This window comes from Penicilliopsis zonata (genome assembly GCF_001890105.1).
Source record: "Penicilliopsis zonata CBS 506.65 unplaced genomic scaffold ASPZOscaffold_4, whole genome shotgun sequence".
NCBI classification, from domain to species: Eukaryota; Fungi; Ascomycota; class Eurotiomycetes; order Eurotiales; family Aspergillaceae; genus Penicilliopsis; species Penicilliopsis zonata.
Genome location: NW_019208914.1, coordinates 283,314 through 295,525, shown reverse-complemented (window position 1 = coordinate 295,525; position 12,212 = coordinate 283,314). Strand labels below are relative to the sequence as shown.

At 49.9% G+C, this 12,212-nt stretch overlaps 8 protein-coding genes across 8 annotated transcripts; 5 read left to right on the top strand and 3 right to left on the bottom strand.

The window, feature by feature from the left end:
• Nucleotides 1–47: 47 nt before the first annotated feature.
• Nucleotides 48–1,950, top strand: ASPZODRAFT_150453 (hypothetical protein; the record flags this gene model as incomplete). The annotated part of the gene is made up of 3 exons (XM_022725625.1): nt 48–288; nt 352–514; nt 567–1,950. 3 exons carry the CDS (start codon nt 48–50, stop codon nt 1,948–1,950), a joined length of 1,788 nt encoding a protein of 595 aa, XP_022582680.1.
• Nucleotides 1,951–2,043: 93 nt separating this feature from the next.
• On the bottom strand, nt 2,044–2,842 carry ASPZODRAFT_1535228 (hypothetical protein). The gene is made up of 3 exons (XM_022725981.1): nt 2,620–2,842; nt 2,399–2,457; nt 2,044–2,321 (listed from the first exon to the last, which is right to left on the bottom strand). The coding sequence occupies exons 1-3, from the start codon at nt 2,645–2,647 to the stop codon at nt 2,181–2,183; spliced, it is 228 nt and encodes a 75-aa protein (XP_022582679.1). The 5' UTR covers nt 2,648–2,842; the 3' UTR covers nt 2,044–2,180.
• Nucleotides 2,843–2,975: 133 nt separating this feature from the next.
• On the top strand, nt 2,976–4,301 carry ASPZODRAFT_130115 (hypothetical protein; the record flags this gene model as incomplete). The annotated part of the gene is made up of 1 exon (XM_022722431.1): nt 2,976–4,301. Exon 1 carries the CDS (start codon nt 3,039–3,041, stop codon nt 4,296–4,298), a length of 1,260 nt encoding a protein of 419 aa, XP_022582678.1. The 5' UTR covers nt 2,976–3,038.
• A 77-nt stretch (nt 4,302–4,378) lies between these two features.
• On the bottom strand, nt 4,379–4,799 carry ASPZODRAFT_130114 (hypothetical protein). Its single transcript, XM_022722430.1, has one exon. The coding sequence runs from the start codon at nt 4,608–4,610 to the stop codon at nt 4,398–4,400; it is 213 nt and encodes a 70-aa protein (XP_022582677.1). The 5' UTR covers nt 4,611–4,799; the 3' UTR covers nt 4,379–4,397.
• A 67-nt stretch (nt 4,800–4,866) lies between these two features.
• Nucleotides 4,867–5,187, top strand: ASPZODRAFT_14316 (hypothetical protein; the record flags this gene model as incomplete). Its single annotated transcript, XM_022724902.1, has 1 exon — nt 4,867–5,187. One exon carries the CDS (start codon nt 4,867–4,869, stop codon nt 5,185–5,187), a length of 321 nt encoding a protein of 106 aa, XP_022582676.1.
• A 293-nt stretch (nt 5,188–5,480) lies between these two features.
• ASPZODRAFT_62762 (hypothetical protein) lies at nt 5,481–6,392 on the top strand (the record flags this gene model as incomplete). The annotated part of the gene is made up of 1 exon (XM_022729102.1): nt 5,481–6,392. One exon carries the CDS (start codon nt 5,481–5,483, stop codon nt 6,390–6,392), a length of 912 nt encoding a protein of 303 aa, XP_022582675.1.
• On the bottom strand, nt 6,300–7,325 carry ASPZODRAFT_130113 (hypothetical protein). Its single transcript, XM_022722429.1, has one exon. It carries the CDS (start codon nt 7,208–7,210, stop codon nt 6,662–6,664), a length of 549 nt encoding a protein of 182 aa, XP_022582674.1. The 5' UTR covers nt 7,211–7,325; the 3' UTR covers nt 6,300–6,661.
• Nucleotides 7,326–9,694: 2,369 nt separating this feature from the next.
• Nucleotides 9,695–10,314, top strand: ASPZODRAFT_130110 (hypothetical protein; the record flags this gene model as incomplete). The annotated part of the gene is made up of 1 exon (XM_022722428.1): nt 9,695–10,314. A coding segment is annotated over exon 1 (209 nt), but the record flags the coding sequence as incomplete, so codon positions are not given.
• Between the last annotated feature and the right edge of the window lie 1,898 nt (nt 10,315–12,212).

The following is a 12,212-nucleotide window of genomic DNA, read 5'->3' as shown; positions in this document are numbered from 1 at the left end:
CTTCATCAGCCAATGGAAGGCAACTGAATAGTCCTCTGTAATCGACCATGGCTCCTCCCACCCCGTCCTCTCACCGTCCGCGCAAGAAGCACAAGCTGCCCGGCTCGGTTCCCGGTTCGAACAACAGCCTGATCCTCAGCTCGGGCAACGAGAAATCTTTTCCGGCGTTCCCCTTGGTGTCGTTCCTCTGGGCTGGCCGCGCTGGTGTCTCCCAATGGCTCATCTTACCACTCATTCTGATGGCCGTCGGCCTGTTCCGATGGGCTGTCAGTCTCTGGGGGTACTCAGGTATGTATAAGGATAAAAGACAAGTGCTTTGCGACTCCATCGATATACTGATGGTTGAATCAGGCTTCCAGGTTCCTCCTATGCATGGCGATTTTGAAGCGCAAAGACACTGGATGGAACTCACCATTCACCTCCCTATCTCAAAGTGGTACATATACGACCTACAGTACTGGGGGCTCGACTATCCCCCCCTGACTGCATACCATAGCTGGCTGCTAGGCAAAGTGTTTGTGGATCTGCGATGAGGTTGTCTGTCGCATATTGTTAACTTGTGATAGCGGTTCGCTGTTTGACCCCGCCTGGTTCGCCCTCGACTCATCCCGTGGCATCGAGCATCCGGACCTCAAGGTGTATATGCGGGCCACTGTCTTTGTCTCTGAATATTTCATCTATATCCCTGCGATCGTAACCTTCCTTCGCCGCTATACCCGCGCACAAGGTGTCCATGCATGGTCGAGCTCCATCGCCCTAGTCGCCATTCTCATGCAACCAGCGACGATTCTCGTTGACCACGGTCACTTCCAATATAACACGGTCATGTTAGGCTTGGTTGTTGCCAGTCTCGATGCAATCCTTGCGGGACGGATGCTCTGGGCGTGCATCTTCTTTGTCGGCGCCCTGGGGTTCAAACAGATGGCGCTCTACTACGCTCCGATCATGTTCTCGTTCCTCTTGGGTGTCTGCTTCTTCCCTCACATCCGTATTCTCCGCCTTATCTGCATCTCGGTCGTCACCCTGGCTGCGTTTGCTGTCTTGTTTGCGCCATTACTTTTGGGTGCCATCGGCGAGGAAGCCCACGCGGCCCAGGCGTCTATGCCGCTTCCCCCGTTGCTTGAGGCGCTTCCCCTCGCTGCGAATCAAAAATCATGGGTTTACGGCCCCGTCTTCCAGATGGCGCAGGTCATTCACCGGGTCTTTCCCTTCGCTCGTGGACTCTTCGAAGATAAGGTCGCCAACGCATGGTGCGCTATCCATACTTTCTACAAGCTCAACCGCTTTCCGGCTGCATTGCTTCAAAGAGTCTCCCTGGGAGCGACACTGGCCTCCATCTTCATTCCCAGTGTAGTAATTTTCCGCCACCCGCGCCCGTCTCTACTGCTTCTCGCTCTCTCCTGTGCCGCCTGGGGTTTCTTTTTGTTCTCCTTCCAGGTACACGAGAAGAGCGTTCTCCTCCCCTTGCTGCCCATGACGCTCCTGCTCGCAAGTGACGGCGGTCTCAGCAAGGAAACTCGCGCCTGGGTTGGATGGGCCAACTTGCTCGGGGTCTGGACATTATACCCTCTCCTGAAGCGGGACGAATTACGCATTCCTTACTTCGTCATCACCCTCCTCTGGGCATATCTGATGGCGCTTCCCCCTACCTCCCTGGAGACCTATCGCAGCCGGCCGTCCTCGGAGCAGTCCACTGTGGCGCTGGAGCCTCATCTGCTCACCAAACTCGTCCACATGGCCTTTTATGCGGCCATGATCGGCTGGCATCTCGTCGAGGCGTTTGTGCCTCCCCCGGCGAGCAAGCCAGATTTATGGGTGGTTCTCAACGTCTTGATCGGAGCAGCCGGGTTCGGACTTGCGTACCTGTGGTGTCTGTGGAAGTTGATCACGCAGAGTCGCCGCATTGATGAAGAGATTGAGGCAGAGGCCTCTCGCAAGAAGAAGGAGTGAGTTTACTTGAGGCATTTTCGGGTCAGCCCGAACATTGATACCCATTCTTGTACCATATTATACTTCCCTACTACTTGCGTAAAAGGTTTGAAAAGAGAGAGAAGTTTATTTAATCTAATACTGTCCAATCCATGGGGACAATCGAAAAAACAAAAAGAAGAACTCCAGTATGCCAATATAAATACAAATGTACATGATACACGCCAGCAACAAACGGGATTTTCCTCCCGCTAGACCTTGAAGCCGTAAGAAGCCATACAGGCCTTGTATTGCTCGATCACCGGCGTGCACTCGGCCTGCGGGTCGTCGGATTTGGCGAACAGCATGCAATCGTCGCGGGAGGTCTTTTCGTCCTTGCAGACGCAGCAGGGCTAGCAGGAGGGAAGAGGCTGCAGTCAGCAGAGAACTTGTAACGGGGCTGCTTCTTAGAGAGAGAGAGAGAATGTACCTTGGGCTTCTCGGCGGGTTTGGCAATCTCCGGTAGCTCAGAAGTGGGCACTGCGGCAGCTAAAGAAGAAGCATCAGATCAGCCGGGTTTCTGTCTATTCTTTTGGTTTATATTAAGAGGAAAACGACGGTCGCTTTGGAGCCGAATTGTATCTAGTCTTCTGGAGACTGGCCGCGGAGGACTGCCCGGGATACTAGGAGGATCGAGAAGGTAGTACGTACTCTTGGAAGAACCGAAAAGCCAGGACATGATGTAAACGGTTTATCAATGCAGGGGGGATGGTCGGTAGAAAAGAAAAAGAAACTGCAAAGGCATCTGAAAGGTCGCTGTCGCCCTCTCAGTCACAGTTGATTAATAAGGGCAGAAGCACGACAGAAATGCACAGTCGGCCACTGTGCGCTGCCGTACTTTGTCTTGCGCCTGCTGGGGGCAAAAAAACGATCTGGTTGCAAGGATCAGACTGGATTGTTTTGCCTCTCTCCGCGGTGGTTCCTCGCTCCAGACTCCTTGTTCTACGTGCGTTTGCTGGGCGCTTAATTTTATATCTCAGGCTCCTTGGCAATACCTTTCTCTGGTCTTTTTTTTTTTTTCTTCAAGCCTGCCAAAGATCCTCGCCCTGCCCCCTTGAAAATACCCCGCCATGGCCCCTCCAACTGTGTTCTCCCTCGAGGGCAAAGGCCTCAAGCTCAACACCGCCGAGGACATTGAGTCCCATATCAAGCCTCTCGTTGAGAGCACCGAATTCACGGAGATTCGTCTGGGAGGAAACACGCTCGGTGTTGGCGCCAGCGAACGCCTCGCTGCGGTCCTAACGACGCAGAAGAAGCTGGAAGTCGCCGATCTTGCCGATATCTTTACGGGACGTCTGCTGTCGGAGATCCCACAGGCCCTCTCCTTCCTCCTCAATGCCCTTCTCGAGATTTCGACCCTCCACACTGTCAATCTTTCCGACAATGCGTTCGGTCTCAACACCCAGGCGCCCCTGGTCGATTTCCTGTCCCGCCACGTGCCCCTGCGCCACCTGATCCTTAACAACAACGGTCTGGGCCCGGCGGCTGGAACCTTGATCGCCGATGCGCTCAGCAAGCTCGGCGAGCGCAAGGAGGAGGCTCGGAAGAGTGGGAAGGAGGTTGCGCTGTTGGAGAGCATTGTCTGCGGTCGCAATCGCTTGGAGAATGGCAGCATGGCTGCCTGGGCCCGGGCCTACAAGGTGCATGCGGCGGGGATCCGCTCGGTGAAGATGACCCAGAATGGTATCAGACAGGAGGGTATTTCATTGTTGTTGAAGGATGGTCTGCGCCATGCCAGTGCGCTCGAGGTGCTTGACCTCCAGGACAACACCTTCACCATCATGGGATCGACCGCTCTCGCCGTTGTTGTGACCGGCTGGCAGTCTCTCCGAGAGCTCGGCGTTGGAGATTGCCTGCTGTCTGCGCGCGGTGGAATCAAGGTTGCTCAGGCGCTCGCCGAGGGCAAGAACGCAAAGATCGAGACGCTGCGTCTGCAGTACAACGAGATCTCTGCCGAGGGCGTGAAGCAACTCCTCCACGCTGCCAAGACCGCTCTGCCGTCGCTGCGCCGGATCGAAATGAATGGTAACAGGTTCTTCGAGGATGACAGCAATATCGTGGAGCTGAGCGAACTCCTCGACGAGCGCAAGGAGGAACACGGTACAGATGACGACCCGGAGGAAATGTGGGGTATCGATGAACTCGACGAGCTTGAGGAAGAAAGCGAAGAGGAGGAGGAAGAAGAGGAAGAAGAGGAGGAGGAGGAGGAAGAGCGCAAGGCTGACAAGACTCTCAAGGAGGCCATCGAGGCTGAGGAATCGAATGTGGCTCAGGAGAAAGATAAAGATGTCGACCAGTTGGCCGATATCCTAGGCAAGACCGGTCTGTAATGCCCGCTTCGGGGCATTTTTCTTCCCTCTTCCCTTTCAATCCATGGCACAATCCACATATACCCGGTGCCTCCCCCCCCCCCCCCCTTGGGCAGCTAGCTACTTGCCTGGCTGTTTCCAACAGCGTGAGATGGATTCACTCGCTGTCCTTCCCCCTTGACCGTTCAACAGAACGCGTTCTAGACGCAAGCTGGCGGAATCAGGCGACGCCGGATGGCCTGCTTCTGTTGTCTGTCTCTTGTCCCGCCGTTTGCTTATCACGACACCGTTTCCGGCTTGAATATGACACCATTTTCTGCGCTCGATATTCATGCATAGCCCTTGAGACCCTATTCACTTCGCAGAATACAAAAAATAGATCTATTGACATGTCTAATCAGCATAATTCCATACCTGTTGCTGCGTATTGTCGATTGTATATAATTTTCCTGTGTCTCACCGAGACACCTCACTTTCGTCTGAGACACCCTACTGAGGTCCAAAATCGCCCATTAAATTGTGCACTTGACAACTTAATTATCCTCGAATATAGATGATATCTTCCACGCACATTTCCTCGTCTCGTAGAATGTTCCTGCTGGTCTTCTGGTACATTGCCGAAATGAGCGATCCAAGTCTTGGCATCCAACCAGATGGAAATGCGAACGACACTTTGACAAAAACGTCCCCCTCACCTCAGCAGTTCTCCCAATCCACCTTCCCCGCGCCCCCAACCTTCCATCGCTCGTTCTATCGCCGGCTTCTATCGGTGCGTTTTTCGTCGGTATCTTTGGGTCTTTGGCTGCTGCTGGATTGTGCCTTCGTCGTGTGCTGTGTCGCCTTCGCTGTCGCGTTTTTTTTTTTTGCGGCCCTGCGCTCGGAAGTCGCCGGGGTTTCTCCTTTGCGGTAAGTTGCGCGGACAAGATGGTCTTTTTGCCTAGGTTTTCCGGATAGAAGACAGGCTGGGGATAGTTTGGGAAGGGGGGTGCAGGGGGTGCAGTGAAGGTGTGGTCAGTTCACGCCAGGCTATCGCTTAAGACACATTACTTGATAGACTGTGGCTCTTTACAGCGATGGGGAAATAGTGTACCACTATTTCTTTGCTTTGACTGGTGGCGGGTTGTTTATACAATGGGTTACCGGACAGTCTGGCTAATGGCTACACAGCTGTGTTTGTTTAGGTCCTAGTACGCATCTACAAAGATGGCTTTGGACGCCAAGGAGATCGAGCTGAAGGCCAAGGCGCTCACCAAGGCAGCGACGTCTAATGAGCCGCCCGCGAGTATTGTCGCGCTGCTGAAGGAGCTGCAGAACGGGGTGAGCGCCACGGAAGACCTGTTACGGTCGACGCGGGTTGGAATCATCGTCAACAAATTCAAGCAGCACAAGTCGCCCGAGGTGGCGCGGCTATCGAGCGAGATTGTTTCGCGGTGGAGGAACGAGGTGAACAAGCAAAAGGCGACGGGGTCTCCCGGGGCGAGCCAGCGGTCCAGCGGGTCTCCGCGACGGACGCCGAACGGCACGGCGTCGCCTGCGGCCACGCCGTCCGACAAGGCGAGCAAGCTGTCTGTAGCGCCGGAGAAGCGGACCTGGAAGGCGGACGGGGTTGACGTCAACCAGACGGGCAACCGGATTCGCGACAGCTGCGTCGGGCTCATGTACGACGGGCTGTGCCAATACTCGACGGAGGCGCCGCGGACGGTGCTGGCCAAGGCGAACGCGGTGGAGACGGCGGCATACAACGCCCTCGGCCCGGAGACCAAGGAACAGTACCGCACGAAGATCCGCAGCCTGTACCAGAACCTGAAGAACAAGTCGAACCCGAAGCTGCGCGTGCGCGTGCTGTCGGACGAGATCACGGCGGAGCAGTTCGTGACGATGACTCACGACGAGCTCAAATCGGCGGAGCAGCGCGAGAAGGACCTCAAGATCCAGAAGGAGAACATGGACAAGGCCATGGTCGCTCAGGCTGAGCGCAGCATCAGCACCAGCCTGCAGTGTGGCAAGTGTGGCCAGCGCAAGGTCACCTACACCGAAGCCCAGACTCGCAGTGCCGACGAACCGATGACGCTGTTCTGTACATGCATGAACTGCGGCAAATCATGGCGGCAGTGATTTGTTTTTTTTTTTTATTTTTTCTTCTTCCTTGGAGTCGAGGTTACTAATCTAGAGTGATTTGCTCTTGTATTTCCTATTTCCTATTTTTCCCATTTCTGATGTCGGAGGCGTTCGACTGCTCAGGTTTAGCAAGTTGCCCTCTTGCCGTTTCATTCTCCAATGTATTATGTGATCAATAATGAAGTTTCATTCAGACATGCTGATATGCTTGAGATCTGCTAGTACTGGTACCTAGATACTATGCTAAAGTGTCTGCTAGGTACTTGCTAACTGCTAAACGCCGCAATGGCACTATCAAACTGGTCCGCGATTTCATCATTGATCAAAGGTGCCACCGCGGCATAGGTAGCTGTGAGCTTTGCGACGATGGCATCGCCCAGTCGGGCGGCAAGAATCTTCTGCTGCTGGAGATCCGATTTGACGAGGGCGTCGAGCGAGAAGACGCCCAACAGGCCGGTCTCAAAGTCGGGCTTTTTGGCCACGAGATTCGCCAGCACGGAGACGATCTTGGGCTCGAGATCGAGCACGGCAACCGCGACCTCCTCGGATTCCGTCTCGGTGAAGTTGGCGCTCTGCTGGGTGACCGTCACCGCGGCCTGGAGGTCGGTCACCACCGCCTCGTCCTGTAGCTGGATCTCCACGGCTGTCAGGCTGCCGGCCAGTCCGCCCTCGTAGCTGGTTACTGTGCTGTTCAGGGCTGTCAACTGGTTGGCTAACGTGGTGATGGCGGAGACCACGGCGGCGCCATCACGTCGGATAATAGGGGATGCATTGGCGAGAGTGAGAGTGAGGGAGAGAAGAATAGACAGCTTCATATTACCGACAGGTTGGTTGAGAGTATTCAGAACTCGGTGGGTACTAGAATTAAGAATAGAAATAGCATAGCATATTATATTATAGTGATGACTGACTCGATTTATATGCTTATCCCCGCAGTCACCACCCAAGCAGGAGGTAATCCCTGTAGAGCAAGATTGCATGTGCTCGACTCACTCCGAGGCACAAATACGGAGAGATGCTAATAACATAAAGTGAATACTCTATAGGCTTAAATCCAGGTTCCATGGCTTGAGCTGGAGAATAGGAATGCAAAGGTGTCGTAGCAGTTGTATATAGTTGTATTGCAGAAGAATATATAAGTATATAATAGGGGATAATAGGTAGTACAGTAGGGATACAATTGAATAGATGACTATTATTCAACACTTTGTCTTAAGAGTAGTTTATATCTAAGGCCGAGGTGGTTGTGCGACATGTGAAGAATATAATATTCACTTCAATAGAAATATATTACGATGTAGACTATATTGAAATCAATCTTTCTTTAGACTTATAATATCTCTTTACTATTAGTAAGTAATCAAGTATAAAAGACTATTTACTTTAGGGCTTATAAGGTAATAGTACCACTGATATAACTATACTCTACCAATACTCTAGAGCTGATTCAACTCACAACCGCCCTATTTGTCATTTCCATTGTTTGTTATGCCCTGCCAAGATCATTCCTGTGCCTGGCATAAGCTATTTATTTATTCCCACAGCCAAGCCAAGCCCCCTGGATAATCATCCGATAGTTCTTCAATAGACAGATCATCAATGAGGGAACGACTAAATAAGGAAGACTGTTGCTGGGCGATTGCTGATCCCATCTTACAGAGCACATCCCCAGCCAAAACTACCTAATTACTTCCGTGGTCTGCATCTATCCTTGACTCTGTGACGGACTGAGAGCATCAGCAAGGCGACTCTTGGCGAGGACTGTTTGCATGAACCCTATCATAAGGAATGCTTGGCTGAATCTCGATCTCAAACAGGGGTGGGGGAAGAGAAGAAACAGACAGCATGTAAGGAAGGTCTTATTTTAATATAATATGACGGAGTACAGAGTTCTTCTATACTAAAGATATACTGTCATTATGCAGGGACTCGACGAGCACTCCAACTATAATCAGTCCAACCCTGCATTGTGATACCGAGTCAAGACTTGTGTCACTGCAAACGGTTGGCATGAGATGAATGCCACCTGCCAAGTCCCCGAAATAGAAAGAAAAGGAAAAAAAAAACATTCCCAATGCGACGAAGATGCCGTCACTCGTAATGCGTCAGTATGTACTGTACTTTACATTATCTTACAGAACTGCTGTCTTGGCTACATAGTTTAAAAAACTATAGTAAAGTATGATAGATCTAGAAGAGAATGATGACGTGAATACAGTTCACTACAGGTATGTACCTACTACCTATCTATACTATTATTATATACTTGTCCACTATGTTACCAAGATGAATATATGTCTAGTCTGGACATTGCAGTCATTAGTAGTTTATTAATAACTTAGGTATATAGTAACTATGTAGTATGAGTACTTACTGGTCGACCCTATAACTAGTACCTAGTATACAATAAGTACTCGTGACTCAGCAGTCCTTGATATACTCCAACCACTGAATCAGAACGGAATATTCTTCCAGACTCTGTAAGGCTGTATGTGCTTATATAGGGCTATTAGTGACTACTTGGTGTGTTTGTGAGGATACTCCATTACACCTACATATATACCTATATATATACATATTACCTATATGTATATTGTTAGTCCTATCTCAGATGGCATTGATATTATGAATAAATTAATCTAGCATAGTATATACTCATACTCCTACATAGTACATACTACTACATAGTCATTAGTATATAGATGCCGATGCGTGCCGATTTCCGTGCCGGCCGAGTTGCCGAATGACGTCATCAGCTACATACTCTATGTAGTACATACTCTACATAGTACACACTAACATACTTACATACCTACTCTACCTCGACACCATTACAGAGTACTACTGCTCTAGTACTGTAGTTAATACTACTACGACTCTATTACTCGACTACCACGATCAATGTCTACTCCGTAAAGTACAGACGTATTCGGATAGTGAGAACTGCCAGAAAATCCCTCAGATCCGTGCACGATGAAACGATGAGACAGTCGATCGTGTGGGCCGGCGCCCCTGCACAGACGACGCCAGAGGGTCTTCCTGAGCTACTGTAGGTACAGTGAGAATAGCTAGTGGTACGGAGGACACTATTGTACGGAGGACACTAGGTAGGTATGGTACGGAGGACACTACCTAATGGTACGGAGAAACACAGTGAATGTATTAGTCGTATTATAGACGAATCCGGTAACTCCGACATTTCCCGCCTCGGACCTCCGGAGTGACGTGGAAGACGAGAGAATCCGAAAGATGTTTTACGAGGATGTCCATCTAAAGACCACAACACTATAGTCTATCATATTATATTATATTATCTTATCACTTTCATTAAACATTACATATATTATTATTATCATTATTATTATTATCATTATTGTCAATTATTGTCAATTGACAGCCGACGTCGGTTGTGGCCCGCGAAAACTCACTCGTGCGATCCACGGCTCGGTCGGGGCAAGGCTTCTAGAAAACGTCGAGAAGCGTGGCAGTGGACAGGTGGACAGTGGCAAGCGGTTGTGGGTGGACAAGACATGGACAGTGGACAGTGGACAGTGGACACTGCATATTTTTTTTTCTCAGTTGCATATGCACCTACTGCGTGTTCGGTATTACTACGCTCATTACCCTCTGGAGTGCTCCGTGGTGTCTCCGACTGTCCGTGGTCTCTCCGTATTATTGCCGCTGTCTGCCGTCCTTCGGATCCAGACCGTATATGCCTCATACTAGGTACCGTCCCTAGGTAGTTACTCCGTTAGGTAGTCCGTAGTCCGTAGTCCGTACCTGGATTTAAGGTATTAGTCTCTGCCCGTCGGGGTGAGTCGGTGAGTGAAGTCGGTCGAATCCTCCTATCCCGCACTTGTCGCTGGCCGGACGGAGTATGTGCTCACACTCTCCGGGTTTTTCCTGCAGTAGATCCCCCACAGTGGTAGGAGGATGAGGGAATTCCATTACTATTATTATTATCCAATTCTATTCTTTCTTATTCCCTAGATAACTACCTGATAGTGCCATACTCCGGGCGGTATCGTATTGTATTGGGGCTGCTTACTAGCCAGAACGTGCGATAAGGCACGCGACAGCTGTTAAGGGGTAGATTAGACTATAGAGGTAGAATACTAGAATAAAAATAATATTACTCATACATCGATGATATTAGTTACCTAGTTATGTAGTAACTAGTCAACTGTACCTACCATGTAGTAGTTGAGTCTACTACGGAGGAGTTACTCCAGGTAGTCAGTCTACTCAATGATCGACCTTGGCTGACGTTGCGACCCCAGATCTCTAACTAGGTAAGTTACTCTTGTTATTGTACTACATGTTACTACGAACTGAAAGCTATTATTAAATGGAGCCTGTCCAATACTGTATATGTATACTGTGTATAGCCGCGGAAAGCGCCGGCCAACTCGAACGGGTAAGTCGTGCCAGAGCCACTCGGAGACGGACGGAATGCAATACCCATACTGTAGTACTTATGTAGATGTACCTAGTAGTCAATACCTATAATATCTAAAATCTATATCTATCATAAAATCTAATGTCTATATCTATATCTATCATATCATCAAGTATACCTGAAATAAATGATCTCATAATCTACCACCGATGTCATGACTGAACTCTGGCCGTGCGGATCAGGTCTGGGCGCTGCGTCTGCAGGTGATGTTACTCGATCCTGGGGAAAAGAACGACCGGGGTATTATCTTACGGTGTGGTTACTGCTGTCGGTCGGGTAGGTAGACTGAGTAGGTGTCTCTGTACTGTCTATTATCGTTGTGGCATGATACTCGTAGTTGTCTAGTAGTTGTCTGATTTTATCCCTTCTGCACCTAGTACTGAGTACTAGGTAGACTCTTATTAGTAGTTAGTCGTATGGACTCGGGTTACGGCAATTCTACGGAATATCTGCTTAGTACAAGGTAATAAATAACTGAGACTGACTAAGATACAAAGATCAGCCGTCCCAAAACAAATGGTCGCTCTCCGACAGGCGAAACGGGCAGTCCGCACCATCTCTGCATTTATTGGCTGCCCACTCTCAGGTCTTCTGGCCCGGTCGGCCATTAAATGACGCTCTTGACGTGGTTGATGCTCCACGAGGGAGGGGGGGAAATCCTCGTTCGGGACTAACGTGGTGGAGGCAACCAGCCAGGGAAATTGAGGATCACCTCGTCACTGGCGGCACGACTTGTCGATCGACCATGGGTGAGGCGATACGGAGACTGGAAAAAGCTATGGTGGGAACCCCCAACCAGGGGTAGGTCTCCACGGAGATAGAGTAACTAGAGAGTAGTAGAGAGTAGTAGAGAGTAGTAGTAGTACCTAGAGAGTAGTAGTACTTAGAGAGTAGTAAGTATCTCCCCTCCTACAGACCATAGTCCTACTATGAGTATGTGCTTAGAGAGTGAGGCAAGTATCTACTAGCGAGTTAATTGTGATAGTCTGGACGTGCGCCATGTCATCATGCGTCTTAGTCAGGTAACAATCTGATTAGGTGGAATCGTGTTTGCGAGGATCGAGATAGAGTAATCTTACTACATAGACGCTATTGTATTATTGATGACTGAGTGGTAGAGATGAGATGAATAAGTATATAGTCTATGAATGAGTAAGTATATGAATAAGTATATGAATGAGGATCATAATTGTGTACAATGAATCCAATTGATGTACTCGGTACCTCCCAGTGACTTCCACTTCAAGGCTGCCGCGACATTGACAGAAGGAAGCAGAAAAATCGCGCATAGAAACCGTCGTCTGCGAGCGGCAATTCTGGGGGCCATGTATTGCCTTACTAGTTCTGGTACTTGCTCT